The sequence below is a fragment of the Rhinolophus ferrumequinum genome, chromosome 6 (genome assembly GCF_004115265.2).
Source record: "Rhinolophus ferrumequinum isolate MPI-CBG mRhiFer1 chromosome 6, mRhiFer1_v1.p, whole genome shotgun sequence".
NCBI lineage: Eukaryota > Metazoa > Chordata > Mammalia > Chiroptera > Rhinolophidae > Rhinolophus > Rhinolophus ferrumequinum.
In genome coordinates, this window is record NC_046289.1 from 26,029,455 (window position 1) to 26,048,212 (window position 18,758).

At 40.1% G+C, this 18,758-nt stretch overlaps 1 protein-coding gene across 14 annotated transcripts in view; it reads right to left on the bottom strand.

The window, feature by feature from the left end:
* Nucleotides 1–594: 594 nt before the first annotated feature.
* Nucleotides 595–18,758, bottom strand: part of SIPA1L1 (signal induced proliferation associated 1 like 1) — a 348,723-nt gene continuing 330,559 nt past the window's right edge. For 12 of the 14 annotated variants that reach the window (XM_033107746.1, XM_033107752.1, XM_033107747.1 and 9 more), the window contains 2 exons: nt 16,643–16,724; nt 14,051–16,003 (listed from right to left, as the gene is read on the bottom strand). In XM_033107746.1, coding sequence (XP_032963637.1) covers nt 15,860–16,003; nt 16,643–16,724 — 226 coding nt within the window. In that variant the 3' untranslated portion in view covers nt 14,051–15,859. Of the gene's footprint in view, nt 611–14,050; nt 16,004–16,642; nt 16,728–18,758 lie in introns of those variants that run through there. The other 2 variants (XM_033107756.1, XM_033107759.1) reach the window with 2 other exon arrangements.

The window sequence follows — 18,758 nt, forward strand, 5'->3', positions numbered from 1 at the left end:
GCTGAGCGTAAGGCTCACAGCAGGGAGATGTCTACGGAATAAGCTGACAGCTCTCCCACTCTAAGTTCACCTTGACTCAAGGCACAGAAGGCAGGGCAGCCAGGCTGCCTCCCATACCTCTAGATGGCAGGCAGAGGGTGTCACGGCCCTATAAACTGGAATTCTGGCATATCACCTCCCTGGCAACAGAAGTGCGGCTGTCACTAGTGATGCAGAGGCACCTAGGGGACTTTCCCTAGAGCTTCGGCTGCTGGCTTTCTGCCTCAGAGCTGACACTGTCTGCTGGCTAGGACTGCCCACCACCTACCTCCTGACTGTACTGCTTACTTTTCTCTGGTAGCCCTTAGATGGTCTTTTGGAGGTCATAAGGGCTGCCCCGAATATATAGCCAACCCTACATTCTCAGAAATGAGTTGAGAACCTAGGCAGCCAGCTCCTTCTTGGTCCTTCAGGGTTGGAGGCCTTCCAGTGACCTGAAACAATTGTCTTCTTCTGTCAGGGTTTTTGGGTGGAGATTCTTGGTCTTAGTGGAAAGAGGGGCTGGGATGAAGTTTGCTGTTGTCTTCTTCTGCCATTCTCTTCTGATGGCACACCATGGCACTCAGACCATCTGACAATAGAAATGGAAGGGAGTTTATCATCTGGTGAACCTCAGACATGTGGTTGGGGGAGAGGGGCATGAAAGGAGTCAGAAGCAGTGGGGCTCGTGGTCCACAGAGAAGTTGAAAAGGGCATCTGCCCTTTCCCCCATGACTGCATGATGAATGGGGTAACTGTCCTCAGGTGACCTTAGTATTCATGTTTCTTATGGATCCTGATGAAACTTCTGGCATTCTAGTCTTTTTTAAAATTGAGATACAATTGACTTATAACACTATATTAGTTTCAGATGAACAACGATTGAATACTGGCATACATTTTGAAATGATCACACAATAAGTTAGTTAACATCTGTCCCCACACATACTTACAAACTTTTTAATGATAATTTTTAAGATCTAGTCTCTTAGCAACTTTCAAATATGCAATATAATATTATTAACGATAACCATGCTGTATATTACATTCTCATGACTTATTTATTTTATGACTGGAAGTTTCTATCGTTTGACCACCTTCACTCATTTCCCTTGCCCCTCACCTCTGGCAATCTCCAATCTGTTCAATGTATCTAACTTTTGTGGGGGTCGTTTGTTTTTGTTTTTAGATTCCACATAAAAAGATCATACAGTATTTGTCTTTTGCTGACTTATTTCACTCAGCATAATGCCCTCGAGGTCTATCCATGTTGTTGCAAATGGCAGGATAACCTTTTTATGGTTGAATAATATTTCATTGTCTATGTGTGTGCACACACACATATGTATATATACATATATACATGTACACATCCACTGCATTTTCTTTACCCATTCATTCATCAATGGACGTCAGGTTGCTTCCATGTCTTGGCTATTATTGTAAATAATGCTGCAGTGAACAGGGAGGTATAGGTATCTTTTCAAGATATTTTCTATCCTTTATCTCCTTTGGCTAAATACCCAGAAGTGGAACTGCTGTATCACAAGGTAGTTTTATTTTGAGGAAACTCCACAATGTTTTCCACAGTGGCTGCACCAATTTACATTCCTAGCAACACAACAGTGCACGAGGATTTCCTTTTCTCCACATCCTCACCAGCACTTCTTATCTTTTTAATAATAGCCATTTTAACAAGTGTGAGATGATATCTCACTGTGGTTTTTGTTAGCATTTCCCTGATGACTTGTGATGTTGAGCATCTTTTTATGTACCTGTTGGCCACGTGTATGTCTTCTTTGGGAAAATGTCTATTCAGATCCTCTGCCCATTTTTAAATCAGACTCTGTTTTGTTTGTTGCCATTGAGTTGTATGAGTTCTATATATATATATATATATTGGATATTAATCCCTTATCAGATATATGATTTGCAAATATTTTCTCCCACTTGGTAGGTTGCCTTTTCATTTTGTTGATGGATTCTTTGCTGTCCAGAAGCTTTTTAGTTTCATGTAGCCCCACTTGTTTATTTTTGCTTATGTTGCATTTGCTTTTGGTGTCAAATATAAAAATCATCATTGCCACAACCAATGTCACAGAGCTTACTGCCTATGTTTTCTTCTAGGAGTTTATGATTTCAGGTATTGCAATCAAGTCTTTAATTCATTTTGAGTTATTTTTATGTATGGTATAAGATAGTGGTCCAGTTTCTTTCTTTTGCATGTAGCGATCCAATTTTCCCAACACCATTTTTTGAAAAGATTGTCCCTTCCCCATTGTTCATTCTTGGCCTTTTGTCATAAATTAGTTGACCACATATGCATGAGTTTATTTCTGGGCTCTCTATTCTGTTCCATTGATCTATGTTGTCTGTTTTTATGTTAGTACCATACTGTTTTATTATTATAGCTTTGTAATATAGTTTGAAATTAGGGATGTGATGCCTCCAGACAGCTTTGTTCTTCTTTTTCAAGATTGCTTTGGCTATTCAGGGTCTTTTGTGGTTCCATTCATATTTTAGGATTGTCTGTTCTAGTTTTCTGAAAAATGCCATTGGAATTTTGATAGGGATCTAAAAAGTGTTGACCTGAGGTACAGGCATTTAATTTAATACACATGTAGTGGCCTAGTGAAATACTTTCCAAAGATGGTGTTCTCGAAACTTTGTGATTGTCCAAGGAGTCTACTTTATTCTTAGTGGTTTCCAGTAGTTGAGAGTGTGCCAAGACTTGCCAGTGTCCCAAATGGGAATATCTCAGTCAGCACCTAGATTCAGGATGATTGTAAACCAGACCTCTGGCAGAAGCTTTTAAAGTATGCAAGTATACCTCTCAGGGGAGGACTGGGAGATAAGCATCTCTCTCTCCTTTCTTTGCACTGAGCCCTGGGATGATAGGCAGTTAAGAACTGTTTCTTTCTTTGCTACCATCCCATTGAACTTGTGAACAGTCCTGTTGACCACCGGAACCAGCTGATCAAGGGGCATCCCCTGGGTGGCAGCCACAAAACCCAGGGCACCAGACATAAAACCAGGATACCACAGGCCTGTGCATGTTTCCCAGGAGATAGCAGTCCTCTGAAGCATGGCAGAAGGAAAGTGTGAAGATAGCACCCACCCTCCAAAGTCTTTGGAGAGGATTACAGTTGCTCCTAGATGTGTATTTAATTAGAAGCTTATGTGTGTTTAATTAGAGGCCTGCTCCTCAGGCCACAGCTATGAAAATAAGCTAATAGGTCTCTTTTCACAGAAATACTGGGTGCTTCTCTCTGTTGCCTCTCTGCTGTGCCCTCGGCATGGGAGAGAGTGTTAAGAACTCTTTCTCCATTTGTTACAATTCTGTTGAGCCCAAGAGCATAAATCCCCGCTGACCACCAGAGCCAGGCAATGTAGAAGTGTCTCTTGGGCAGAAGCCACAACAATTGGGGTGTCAGATGAGAGTACAAGGTCCTTTCTGGGAGATACCGATGAGCTGGAATGACGCAGAGGAGAGGGCAAAGATGGTGCCTGCTGGCCTCCCTCTTTGGAAAGTATTCCACTGGGCCCCTAGATGTGTGTTAAATTAGATGCCTGCTCCTCAGGCCGACACTTTAAGGTCAGCAAATAAGGCTTTTTAACTGAAAGGCGGGTGCTTTCCAGCTGCTGCCTCTGTCCTGGGCCCTGGCGGGGGTCTCCATGGGCAAGCTCTTTAAGAACTATTTCTTAGTTTGATATACAGCCTTGTGGGTCTCTTGGACACAGCCCCATTGACTTTCAAAGATAGATGTTTTGGGGGCTTGTCTGTCAGGTGGATGTCTTCAAAGTTGGGGTGCCGAATGTAGAGTTCAAACTTTACTCCTTAGGGAGAAGCTCAGGTGTGTGTTTGTTCCCGATTATACCACACCGGGGATAGAGTTTATGGAGAGATTATGTCTCAGGTTTCTCCTTCCCACTTTGATGTGGGTTATTCTCATTCATCCAACGTGTAGGAGTTGCTCAGCTAGTTTTTGGGTTTCTTTCAGAGGAAACTATTCCGTATGTAGCTGTAGATTTGTTGTGTCCATGGGAGGAAGCGAGTTCAGGCTCTTCCTACATCATCATCTTGAATCAGAACCTGGTATTCTAGTCTTGATTAAGGATTTGGGCGTCTGTGAGGGTAGAATGTCTCTGATCATGTGGGAACCAGAGAAGAGGCTGGATGTGGGAGATTTAAGATAGTGCAAGTTCTTTGACAAGCTTCTCTTGGAGAGGTGGGGTCTATTCCTCTCTCTGTGACTCTGGGCTTGACACCAGCAAAAAAGTTATGACTCACTTTATTGTGGTGGTCTGGAATTGAAGCCACCGTATCTCTGAAGTATGTCTGTAGTTTAGGTAGCCATCAACACCAGAACGCTGGCTAAAGGAGGGGGGCCTGAACAGGAACACTGACTCGCAGGTGCCGTGCTGCAGCCTCGACAGGCAGTCTGGAGGCATCGGTGCTTTTGCCTGGGTTTACAGTTGGGAGCTGAGCTAGCTGTTTGTTTGTTTGTTTCTCTCAGTCTGTTTCTTTACCAAGCAGACTGCAAGGACTTTGGGCACAGTTTCCTGAAAGGTGGGCTTAGAAGTATAAACTGGAACTCTCATCTTTATCTTTTGGCTCCTGAAAACAGTGACCAGCTTTGAAGGCCATGACTCCTACCTGATCACTGACAGGGTACAGAGCTGGTAGCAGGATATTACAGCAACATCAGTAATGAGCTCTGATTCGACGGAAGCATAAAATTAACATTATTGCAGTTTATCCTAAGGAGGGAAAAGTGTTATATACAATATTTAGAAATTGGTTTTGAAGCACAGAATTGGCTTTCAGTAAGTAAGTGCTTCTTGGTTAAAAAAAGGAAAACCTGGGTATAGAATAGGGTGAGGCTGAGAATTATCAGCCACCGAGTAAATGGCTCCTCAAATGGCAACTGTACTCTTCTCTCATAGAGAACCCCGCCGACCAGCTGGGCTCAGCCAGCCATTTTCCACCTACTGGAGAGTAGCAAAGTATTAATATCTAGGTATCTCAAGCCAGACAACACCTTCACCTATAATACCTTGCCTTAACTTGCTGCTCCCTGGCTCAGAACAGCTGTCCGGGGACTTTTAAAAGCTTAGGGTGGAGTTTCTCAAAGAAACTGGTTCAGGAAACATCCATGTCATAAACATTTGGGGTGCTTATTAAAATAAAGATTCTATAATCCACCCCAGTCCTGTGAATGCCGAACTTCTGAGTCTAGAGCCAAAGAATAGAAATTTAAACAACCTCTCTAAGTGGTGCTTATGTTTAGGAACCCCTGGATCAAAGCCTTTTAGACCTTCAGGTTTGGCCCGGGATTAGATGGAGCAGATGTTTTCTTGAACTGAAATTCATAGAGAGAACATCTGTATTGTATGAGAGAGAATGTTAAAGCACTTCAACCCCCCTGTCTGCTAAGGGGCCCCCAAAGAGGTGGCTTCCTCCTAGTCCTCTGACCTTCAGGTACACTTTCAGGTGTTTTCCCTGGCCCCCGCCCACCCCATTTACGACCCAGGGTCCAGGATGCTCACTGTCTAGGTCCCTTCAGCGAGGATCCATGCAACCAGGCCATGCAGTGGACCTAGAGGTTGGGACCAATATGATTGAGAAAGTATAGATTAAGTATTGGCTCTGGAACCGAAGGCCTATGTTTGAATCCCAGCTCTCCCATTTACCAGCTATTTAACTGCAAACAAATTATTTGACATCAGTTTCCTATTTTGCAAAATGTGGACAATAATAGTATCCACCTCATAAGACCATTGTGAGGACTCAATGGGCCAGTGCAGGTAAAGCAATCATGCCTTTAATATCTATTATATGTGATTATATAATTGTGGAGAAAGGGCTGTAATCCATGACACATGAGGAGAAGTTGAAAGAAGAGGGAATTTTTGTCCTGGGGAAGAAATAACATTGGAAAGATTTGGTATTTTTCAACTACTTTCCCATATATTGATGATTATTACTTGGGAAGAAAAATTTATATTTGTTTATATAAATTGAAGGGGTAGGACTGGGAGTAGTTACAAAAATTAAAGGGAAATGGATTTTCCCTGAATAAAAGGAAGGACTTAAAAGATGAAAGATAAAATGTGCTGCCTCAGGAAGTTGTGAGTTCCCCATTACTGAATGTGCTCAAACCCAGGTGGCTAAACACATGGCTGGATGATGACGAAGAGATTGAATCCTGGGCTTGGGGTGGGGTGGAGGGGTAAATGTGTAATTTTTAAAGGTAGGTCCCTTTCCATCTTGAGTCCGTGACTCACGACTCCAAGTTTATTCAAAAAGAGCAAGAGTCCACTAGAACAAGTGAAATGATGGCATTTTTGTAAAGTGATTCCGGGTCTAACTCAGTTCTTGGCTTCAAGCCCAGGAAACCACCTAATCACCATTGATCAACTACCTCAGAGACAAAAGGCTGTTTCCTGCAACTCGCATTCCTGGATTCCATTTTTGTGTGGATTTCAAAGTTGGTCACTGTTTTCAGTAACCAAAACAGAAAGAAGAGAGTTCCAGTCAGAACCACAGAGATCAGAGCCGGTTCCTCCTTCACAACATGGTGTAGCAAATACTTAAAGATGGTGGTGACTCTATATCCACTGCCCTTCCTACGCCCCACCAGGTCTTTTCTCTTTTGGGGTAGAATTGCTTGTTCCTAGTGCCCATATGAAGTCGTAGTCCTGTTCCAGTTGGAATCTTTAATATTAAGATAGACGACATTTACAGCATATCTTGTAATAGGCATAGCCTCATTAATTTGGGCTGAATTTATCTTTGTACCAACTAAAACAAAAGAGTTTGCTAAGCATATTCATTGTTTTAAGAACAATATGTAAGCTGCTTAAGAGAAGTATCTATTCAAACACCCTTAAGCTCTTGAGAAAAATTGCTAGATCAGTTACAAATCCATCCTACCTCTTCCCTAAGATGGAGTGACTAAGGACCACCTCCAGGCAACTTTATTAGTCACTTCTAGTTTGCTACTTGAACTTAAATAAAACTCCTTTCTTAAATATTTCTAAGAGCTTTCACTTCCAGGAACACAGGGTAGGTGAGGGTGGAGATGTGATAGAAGTGTGTGTGTAAGTGTGTGTGTGTGTGTGTGTGTGTGTGTGTGTGTGTGAGAGAGAGAGAGATGGGGGCTGAGGCTGGTGAAGGAAATGGGTTCCCTTGGATTGGTGATGGGTTCCAGAGGCTACCAACTGAAATATCCACCTATCAGGCTGGTTATGTGAATGTGTACAGTGAGCTGGGAGTATGTAAGGCAGTAGGGAAGCGGAGGTGCCAGTGCTGACGTGGAAAACTCATACCCTCCCAAGCCATTTATCCTTTTGCCAAAGGAGATGGATTGCATTGGTGGAGAGCCATTTTGTGATGCTTTCCTTACATGGTGAATTATAGAAATGCACAGGAGAGATGTGTCTGGGTGGACTCATTGGGAGATTCAGAGGAGTACTAACAAGATCTGAAAAAACGTGTAGGGAGATCAGCCCATTTAAGAGAACACAGCACTTTAGTTAAGGAAAATGAGTGATAGATAGATACATCCCCAGAACATATGATGAGATCCCCTAAGGAATGTATGTATCTAAAGAGTAAGGTACCAAAGGGTATCTTTTTGTCTGGGAGATCGTTCAGGTTGAAAATGGATCATGAGAATACAAATGGAAGGATAAAATGAGCTTCATATGTTTAAAGGCGGGGCTATGCCTGGTAGAGGAGCTGTTTAAGAGGCATAAGGAGAGGTGCTCATTTAGAGTAAGTAATGGAAGGAAATTTGAGATGTGCAGTTCACAGGACAGAAGGCAAGCATGACTGCAAACGTACAATGAGAGGTGTAATGAAAAAAGGGGACGGTGAAAGCTCTATTGGGTCTGAGGTGTGAAAGGCAAGACAGAAGGAGATGTTGGATTTGCAAGGATGGAGGACCGGAAAGGCTAATCTGACAAGGAATCAAGGGAGCAGAATGCTGGCAGGCACGGGGAGAGGTGGGAGATCTTCAGAAAGGAGAACAATAATGGGCCAAAGCAGTAGAAACTAAAACCAAGGTTTCAATGATCTTCTCAGAAAAGACAGCCAGTGGTCTTCAAGTCTGAGCTGAAATTTATCTAAAGGATAAAGAGGATAAGCAACTCTTCCCTTTTCTCTGTACAAAAGCAGGAAAAAAATGGGTTGTTATGCAGCAGAAGGAGTCAGGTAAACATTTCTTATTTATTCATTTTTTATTGACCTTTTGAAAGTATAGTTGATATACAATATCATAGTAGCTTTGGATGTATGTACCACATAGTGGTTTGACATTTATATACCTTTCGATGGGATCACCACAAGTCTTGTAACCATTTGTCACCACACAAGGTTATTATCATATTATTGACTACATTCCCTATGCTGTATATTATAGCCCATGACTTATTTATTTTGTAATTGGATGTTTGTCACTCTTCTTTCCCTTTCCCTTTTCACCCAACCCCCCAACCCCCATCCCTCTGACAACCATCAGTTTGTTCTCTGTATCTAGGAGTCTGTTTCTGTTTGTTTATCTTGATTTTTTAGATTCCACATATAAGTGAAATCATACATGGTATTTGTCTTTCTCTGTCTGACTTATTTCACTTATATGTCTTTCTCTGTCTGACTTATTTCACTTATAATACCTTCTGGGTACATCCATGTTGTCACAATTGACAAGATTTCAGTCTTTTTTTTATTGAGGAGTAATAGTCCATTGTGTGTGTATCACACACACCATATCTTCTTTATCCATTCATCTATCAATGGACACCTACCTTGGTTGTTTCCATATCTTGGCTATGATAAATAATGTTATGATAAACATACAGGTACATGTATTTTCACATTAGTGTTTTTGTTTTCTTTGGATAAATACACAGAAATGAAATTGCTAGGTCATACGGTACTTCTATTTTTAAATTTTGAGGGACCTCCATGCTCTTTTCCGTAGTGCCTGCACCAGTTTATAATCCTACCAACAGTGCACGAGGATTCTCTTTTCTCCACATCCTTGCCAACACTTACTTGTTGTAGTCATTCTGACAGGTGGAAGGGGATGTATCTCATTGTGGTTTTGATTTGCACTTTCTCTGATGATTAGTGATGTTGAGCATCTTTTCATATGACTATTGGCCATCTGTGTGTCTTCATTACAGAAATGTCTATTCAGGTCCTCTGCCTATTTTTTAATTGGATTGTTTGTTTTTCTGATGTTGAGTTTTATGAATTCCTTATATAATTTGGATGTTAACCCCTTATCAGATACATCATTTGCAGATATCTTCTCCCATTAGTAGGTATTTTCGTTTTGTTGATGCTTCCCTTTGCTGTGCAGGAGCGTTTTAGTTCAATGTAGTCTCATTTGTTTATCTTTGTTTTTGTTGACTTTGCCCGAGGAGACATATCCAAAAAAAAAAAAAAAAAAATTCAAACACCAATGTCCAAGAGTTTATTGCCTATGTTTTCTTCTAGGAGTTTTGTGGTTTCAGGTCTTACATTCAAATCTTTAATCCATTTTGAGTTTATTTTTGTATATGAATCCAGTTTCTTTTTCTTTTTTTTCGCATGTATCTATCCAGTTTTCCCAACACCATTTATTGAAGAGATTATCATTTCCCATTGTATATTCTTGCCACCTTTGTCTTAGATTAATTTACCATATAAGTGAGAGTTTAATTCTGGGCTCTCGATTCTGTTTTATTGATGTGTCTGTTTTGTGCCCCTACCATAGTCTTTTGGTTCCTATAGCTTTGTGGTATAATTTGATATCAGGAAGTGTGATACCTTCAACTTTGCTCTTCTTTCTCAAGATTGCTTTTGCTATTCAGGGTCTTCCATGGTGCAAAATGAATTTTAGGATTATCTGTTCTAGTTCTCTGAAAAAAGTAATTGGTATTTTGATAGGGATTGCATTGAATCTGTAGATTCATTTTAAGGATATTAATTCTTCCAATCCCTGAGCACAGTATAGATTTCCATTTGTGTCTTCTTCTATTTCTTTCATCAATGTCTTAAATTTTCAGAGGATAGGTCTTTCACCTCCCTGGTTAAATTTATTCCAAGGTATTTCATTCTTTTTGCTGTAATTTTAAATAGGATCATTTTCTTAATTTCTCTTTCTGATAGTTTGTTATTAGTGCATAAAAATGCAACAGATTTCTGTATATCAATTTTGTATCCTGCAACTTTACTGAATTCATTTATTAAGACGAATATTTTTTCTGATAGTCTTTAGGATTTTCTATATATAGTATCATATCATCTGCAAATAGTAACAGTTTTACTTCTTCCTTTCTAATTTGGATGCCTTTTATTATTATTTTTTAATCTAGTTGCTGTGGCTAGAATTCAAATACTGTGTTGAATAAAAGTGGTGAAAGTGGGCATCCTTGTCTTGTTCTTGATCTTAGAGGAAAAGCTTTCAGCTATTCACTGTTGACTATGATGTTAGCTGTGAGTTTTTCATATATAGCCCTTATTAAGTTGAGGTATGTTCCTTTTACAACTTTGTTGAAGAATTTTTATCATAAATGGTTGTTGAATTTTGTCAAATGCTTTTTCTGCATCTATTGAGATGATCATATGATTTTCATCCTTGGTTTTGTGAATGTAGTGTATCATGTTGATTCATTTGCGGATATTGAATCATCCATCCATGCGTGGAATAAATCCCACTTGATCACGGTGTATGATCCTTTTAATGTCTTGTTGAATTCGGACTGCTAATATTTTGTTGAGAATTTCTGCATCTATATTCCTCAGGAATAGTGGCCTGTAATTTTCTCTTTTTGTAGTAACTTTGTCTGGTTTTGAGACCAGGGTGATGCTGATCTCATAGAATGACTTTGAAAGCACTTATTCCTCTTCAATTTTTTGAAATAGTTGGAGGATAGCTATTAATTCTTCTTTAAATTTTTGGTAGAATTCACCTATGAAGCTATCTGGTCCTGGACTTTGGTTTGTTGAAAGTTTTTTATTACTGCTTCAATTTTGTTATTAGTAATTGGCCTATTCAGATTTTGTTTCTTTTTGGTTCAGTGTTGGTAGGTTGTGTTTTAAAAATTTATCTATTTCTTCTAGGTTGTTCAATGTTTTGGCATATAATTGTTCATAGTATTCTTTTTTGATCCCTTGTATTTCTGTGGTGTCATTGTAACTTCTCCTTCATTTCTGATTTTATTTATTTATTTATATATTATTTATCTCTTTTTCTTGATGAATCTGGCTAGAGGTTTGTCAATTTTATTTATTGTTTCATAGAACCACCTCTTAGTTTTACCGATTTTTCCTATTGTTTTTTAGTCTGTTTCATTTATTTCCATTCTGATCGTTGTTATTTCCTTCCTTCTACTTTGGCTTTTGTTTGTTCTTTTTCTAGTTCCTTTAGGTGTCAAGTTAGATTGTTTGAGACTTTACCTGTTCCTTGAGGTAGGCCTGTATACTATGAACTTCCTTCTTAGAACTGCTTTTGCTATATCCCATAATTTTTGGAAAGTTGTAATTTCATTTTCATTCGTCTCAAGGTAGGTTTTAATTTCCTGTTTGATTCATTGCTTGATTAGTAGCATATTGTTTGATCTCCACGTATTTGTGTTTTTCCTAGTTTCCTTCCTGTAGTTGATTTCTAGATTCATGCCATTGTAGTCAGAAAATGTGCTTGATATACTTTAATCTTCTTGAATTTGTTGAGGCTTATTTTGTGATCTGTCCTGTAAAATGTTCCAGGTACACTTGAGAAAAATAAGTATTCTGCAGTTTGGCGATGAAATGTTCTATAAATGTTTATTCAGTCCATTTGTTGTAATGTGACATTTAAGGCCATTATTTCCATATTTATTTCCTGTCTGGATGATCTATCCATTGAAGTAAATGGGGTATTAAAGTCCCCAACTATTACTGTATTATTGTTAATTTCTGCCTTTGTGTCCTTAATATGTTTTATATACTTAGGTTCTCCTATGTTGGTTATGTAGATATTTACAATTATATCTTTTTGGATTGACCCTTTTATCATTATGTAATGTCATTTTTTAGGGTCTCTTTTTACATTCTTTGTTTTAAAGTCTATTTTGTCTGAGTGTGGGTACCCAAGCTTTCTTTTTCTTTCTATTTGCATGAAATATCTTTTTCCATCCCTTCACCTGTCAAAATAATATTCAGGTATCTGGACATAGTGGATATGGCTAAGTGCCTTGCACTGTAGTGTCTGTTTCTTTTAACTATTAATGGGTATGGATATCGTCCTGTTAACCTATTCTCCAAAAGCCCTGCTTCTAAATCATCACCTGGGAAATTGCAGAAAATATAAATTCTAAGTTCCCATCCCAAATCTGCTAAATCACAGATCCTGGGGGTGAGGCCGAGTGATCTGTGTTTTAACAAACCCTCAGGCAATTCTGATGCAAGCTCAAGTTTGAGAGTTACTGTTCTAAAATATAGAGCAAAGGCTTAAAAGCACCTGACTGATATTAAGCAGAGTGAATGAGCTCCTCCGGGCTCTTCTACCCAAACTTTATTAATATGTCAGAGCTCTCCTAGAAAAACAGTATAAAAGCCTTAACATATTGGAGATGGAGGACAAGGGAAGCAAGTTTGTGTGTGTTCAATTTCTCAGTCACTGGCTTTACACATATGATCTCATTTAATCTTTAAAACAAATATGAGGCTGTTACTATTTTACCAGATGAGTAAACCAAGCTCAAAGAGATTCGGTAATTTACCTAGACACGCTGCTACATAATGGATGGGATTTGAGTCCCAGTCTAAATGTTTATTTTTTTTATCCGAGTGTGATAATTCCATATGGACAAGTCATTAGTGGCATAATTCATATAGGGAAAAGGTATCCAAGATTACTGTGGTATCATTCTTCTAAAATAACATAGATCATGTTTAACAATGCCCAAGTCATTACTGGTTATGTGTGTTTCTGACCAAGGTGCCATCTTGTACTTTAATCTCAAATTTGTTCATTTTAGGGAAGCAGCACCAGATTATTGCTGGAATATATCTACTGTGAGGTTGGAATCTTTTCAGTCAGCGTTCTGCATTTAACTAGAGGCAAATGACTTAAGCTTGCTGGGCCTATTTCCTTTTCCTTTGGACTATCATTTTTATCCCTATCGGAAGAGTTATTAATCCAACCCAACCCAATCTGTTTATAACCTGAAGATGTGGGGTGCAACCAATTGGCCCCTCCAGTCAACTCCTGAATGACTATCCTCCATCAATACAGGCCAATGACACCTTCTCCCAGGGACTGCCAAACCAATGCCCAAGCCCTTCGGAAAGAATGTATAAAAACCCTCCAAACCAGGTAAGAATCATGGTCTAAACAGACCTTGTTAGCTTGCTAATCAGTGTATTTTGTGGCATCCATTCTTACCCTGTGTTAATTCTAGAATTTGTAGAATTGCTGAACCAAATTAAAAAAAAAAGAAACTCGACTGTAAGCTCTCAATTAGCTGCACCACTGGAGAGGAACAGTGACGTGGTAGATTTTAAAATGTTGTTCTGTTTGGCTTTGGAGTGCATGATTATTTTTTCAGTAGATTAACTTTTCTAATTATATTTTGCACAGCCTAATATTAACTGGCATTTGTATTCCCTGAGCACATAACATCTAACATCGTGAGTTGGGGGACACAGTAGAGCCAATCCAAAAATGTGCTGGTCTCAGGAAATGACAATGTTGTTATGGCAAATCCACACATGGATAATGAAGAGAGAACTAATTATAAAGTGCTCTGCAAATATTAAACCATAAGCAGAGAAGGCAACTTAGGAATTCTCTATGGACATGTAAACAGAGAGCAAAAAAAGCTTATTAAAATTCTAAAAGGGACAGAAACTTTCAAGAATTGTCTTTAGTATTAATGGAGCCTGATGAAAAGATCAGGATGCAAAGATGGTCAGTGAGTTACTGGGTGGTCTTTCGAATAAGAAAACGGGGTGGTTTTTCAAGTAAGAAAAAGCAATAATACCAATGCGTTTTAAAAGAGCGTTTAAAATGAATTTTATTGTTTGAATTTTACAAGTAGTCTTTAAAGGCTTCAAACAAGAACTCTGTTGCAAAACTCTAATAAATAGCTTGCCCCAAGTCCCCAAACAAAATGTAAAACAAAATAAAAACTAAACTCAGAAGGATAAGCAAGCCTTCAGAATGCTTGGATGTCAGTGCTAGTTCCCATTTACAAAGAGATATCAGGCAATGTACAATCTCCTTCATATAAGTCAAACAGAGAAAGAGACAATTGAGATCTTTACAAAGCACTCTGAGATCTTCCTATTTCCATGATAGAAATGTCACCAGAAAAAAAAAAAAAATCCCATGGAGAAATCACAATCATGGATGAAACTAGAGCATAAAAATCTGGTGGTGGGGGTGGGGAGACAAGAGAGGAAAATCCATCCTGTGTCTTTCAGGGATGAAGAGAGGAAAGAGTTGGGATTACTTGGGGCAGGGAACATCCAAGCAGATGACACTAGATTGCTGAATGCTCCCCCTTAGACCAGAGTTGCCACTGATGGGGCACAGGTGTCAGTTCACTGACAGTTATGAAGGCTAGAAACAGGGTCCCCAGGGGCTCCCCTGGGGCCCCTCAACACTGGTGCACCCAGTGTCTGTGCTCTGCAGGACTGAGGGCCTTAAACAATGGCCAGGGGCCCAAAGCAGTTGTATCACTAGACAGGAAAAATAGCACATCAACCATTTCTGCAGCAGAATCCTTTGGGTGGCTACAAAAGGATGCAGAAAATGCCGTGCTTAAATTGCACAGTAGGACATGCAGGTTTCAAAAGCCCATTCCATTATCACAGTCATTGCTCCTAACAAGCAAGTACTAAAATTCACAATTTAACATTCACTTTTCCTAGTAACAGATACTGGTGAAATCTTGCTTTGGAGAGTAGGATGTATTAATAGGGTCATTTTGAGTGAACCAAAAATACAATTTTGCCACACTTTCATACAAAACTATACTTTTGAGCAAAATGCATTTATTTGAAAAATAATATTTTAGTTTGGAGCCAGGAAACTGTAGAGAGGCTGATTCCAATTTGGTGGGACTCACTTAAGTCAAACCAAAAGGGGCTCTGGATCTGAGGAGCACACAGCACCTGGGACCATCTCCCTGGGGAGAGGAAGGAGGGAGTGATGTCACCATGTAGGACTGAAAAGGGGCGTGGCCCACAGGCACTATCTCTTCTCTCTGGTTCGCTGACTTGCTGTTGTTAAATAACCCCGACCCTGCTAATCTCTGTAAGACAGGTACAAACTGCCCAGCTCATGCACAAGTCATTCAAGAGAGGCTAACAGTACCTCCCTCCCCAGGCATTTTAGGAACGAAGGTAAGGAAATCCCCCTCACCAAATAAACAATTCTTAAAAACTTTTATTTTCCTAGGAACAATGACGTTTGTCAGGATAATGAGGGAAAGCTTGGGTTACCTGAAATAGTTAAGAAAGAGCTGATAGAATTAGAGGCAGATGGGCTAGGGGGACCCTGGTCCTAGGCCCAGTTTCTTCTTAAATACGTAACAGATAAAGATATTGTGCAAAAAAATAAAGACATTCACATTTTAGCAGTTAAACTTTTATTTTACTTTTTAAAATTTTTACTTTTTTTCTTTTCTACAAAAGGCAGATAATGATTGTTGATCTGCAATTGCTGTGCACTCCCGGAAAGAGGGCAAGTAGGAAGCTGAGGAGGGCGCTCTGAGAATGTGTTCAATGGCACGACTACGGGGCTTCCCAACCTCACTAGAGGCTCTCCGGGGCCCTCTCTCCTGTCTACCTCAGCCTGCCCTAGCTCATGTCTATGGTATTGAAGACCCATTCGGTGAACTTCTTCAGCTTGTCGGAGGCGTTCTGGGACTCCTCCTGCAGCCTCAGGTTGTCCTCTCGCAAGTGCTGAACTTCTGCCTGAAGGTGGGCTTTGTCTTCTTTCTCCTGGGAGGCAGAGCAGAGTAGAAAAGGGCTAAGAGGGGTGGTCCCAGGTCGCTGGGCTGTTAGGAAGAGTGTCCATGGATCTGTCTGGACCCTTCGCCCATCCCCAGTCTTCATTCTACTAAACGTCTGTGTACAAGGCCTGCTCCTGGATGTCAAGATACTCTAACCCCAGAGCATTCATTATAGGTTTATTTTGGAATGTAAATACTTTAATGTCTATTTTAATGTCTTTGATAATAAGGACTGGTAAATTCAGGACAATTGTTTTGGTGGCTGTTGTCTCAATACAGTCAAAGCCACGCAAGAAACAAAACGAGATGCGGGTCTCGGCCCGAAAGCCCAAATAACAATGACGATGCGTGGCTCTGAGCTATTGACACATTATACAAGGAGTTGGGAGGCCAGGTTCATAAAAAGGAGGCTGGCTGAGGTTCAAAGGCTTCCACAAAAAGGGAACAATGATGAAGGCCTTCTTGCACTATTATGTCAGTAGGAACTGAGCTCCAAGCACGTGTGCACGCTGAGAAAATAGGGAAAACCCCCACGTCTTAGGCCACTAATACTACAGTTAGTGGAACTCTCACAGTTCAAGGACAGTTAGCACAAATCGGGCAATTTACTTTGAAAATATGTGTTTACCTTCTTCAAATCTTCCCGGAGCATCTTCAGCATCCCTTCCAGTTGGTCCACTTTAGAAGCCAGAGTGGGAGAGGAGTCTTTACTGCTGGGAACAAGAAACAAAAGCCCACGTTGGTGGGAGCCTCCATGGCTGGATTTGTTTGACATTGTTTTTAATGAGGCAGATGTATTTGTAAAATAACTTTCAATGTGCATTTGTCACTTTAAAAAAGAAAATGGTAATTTTAACAAAAGGTTATACAAGTGTAAACTACAGCCAATCAGTAACTTCCTTTGTTAAAGATACTGTATTTTTGTGACAAAAGAATATAGGATAATAAGTGAAAATGGTTTCTTTGGCAGCACAAGAGGGACTTTCTGGCAGATCCAATTGTCAAACAATGAAATGATTCCTATGTCTTTTGTGGTTTTAAGAAGAGGAGAGCAAGCTCCACCTTGGGGTGACCAGGACGGGGCAGGTCTCTGGTTCCCCAGGAAGTAGTAGCCTGTGGCCACCCATCCAGTGGCAGCTAAGTGATCGTGCTCACGTCTTAAAAACTAGTCTAAATAGCTTAAAATGCTTTTAAAAACCAGAATCCATGTTTCAAAAGCTTGTCAGTCCAACCTTAATGTCTTAAATTCTTTCCTATTATGATCAGCAAACGAGGCCCACAATCTTGTTTTCTCCCATTTTATTTAAGCATTAGTAATGCCATGCTAGAAGAGTACCAAAAGCAGGGTGAGCTACAGGATGAGAAGGGCACCCAGCTGGCTCGACCTATGACACGGCTGGGCAAGGGCTGAAGACCCTTGTCAGCTGTCCTCCGCCCACTCTCCTTGACCTGAATTCAAGCTGTGGAGAGTTTCTCAGTGAGTTCCAGCTAGGCACAACCCTCAGAGCTATGAAATCGAGAATCTAAAGCCTTCCACTGGGATAACAGACAACTGCCTCTTGCCAGAGGTCAAAGGGGAAGAGGTAATGATTCTGAATTATTGGAATCCTGGAATCAGAGATATTCTTTACTTTAAAAATCAAAGTTCAAGTTAGAATTCCTGACCTAAAACGAGCTGTGTTGATGTCTTCTGCTAATTCTAGATCTACAAAAAGCCCAAAAGGTAAAACGCACGGTGGCAAAGGCTGCAAATAAATGAAATGATAACGATCTTTAAACTTCTAAAATAAGACAACCACTAAAAGCTGACAATACATGTATTTTTAAGAGGTAAGTGGTCAGTGACAATCCACAGCCATACAATATGGTTCAACAAGCTGCTCAGATTTGGATGGGTTGAAGAGCAAAGAGGTGGCCGAATAAGGGTGGTGCTTAACAGAATCATTGGATGGGGAGTCGGGGTGTCCTTCACAAGACACCGAGCCCAATTGCAGCTCCTGGAAGGGCTGATGCAGTCACACAGGTTGTCAGGACTGAAACAACTCTTAGCAGCTTATCTTGACTTCTGGAGGTTTTCAAAATGAATTCTATGTCTGTGCATGCACTGATAGTTTTTCAAAACATATGTAACTCCGTTTGCATTTGTTTATCCACACTAAATAAAGAGCTGATCATCACCGTTGTCTTATGATTCTAGAAAGGGTTAAAAACTGTTCAATAATCCTTTCTTAGGAAAATGGACTTTGCTCACGCAGAATCTCTTTGTTGGAGACCTCATCCCAAGAAGGTACATTTTGGGCTGCACTCCAGCCCAACTCTGCAATTTTCTTTCTTTTTTTTTTTTTTAAGTTTTCAGCAGCCAAACTAACTGCCTACTCTCTCGCTGTCCCAATGGTAAGAGTGAATGCAGCATCTGTCGGTTACACTCATGACAAACGATCCACTGCTTTTATAGTTTCTGTACAAATACTGTTTCCTTGCAGACTTGCTCTGAGATGTCTTCGAGCACAAACCACAGTACATTATGTGATCTATACCACACTCCTTCGCCTGTTAATTGTCTGTTTCTGACCAAGTTTTATCGATACCTGGATTTGTGATCATCCTCAAAGGGTTTTAAGGCAAGAGGTTTCAAATGGGTGAGATTATTCTGCATCAAAAAGTGCTTACTCCATGTTCCACGGCTGACTCCTGGGATGTTCTAAGATACAATGAGTTCCCACTGCAAGTTGCAGAACCTATCA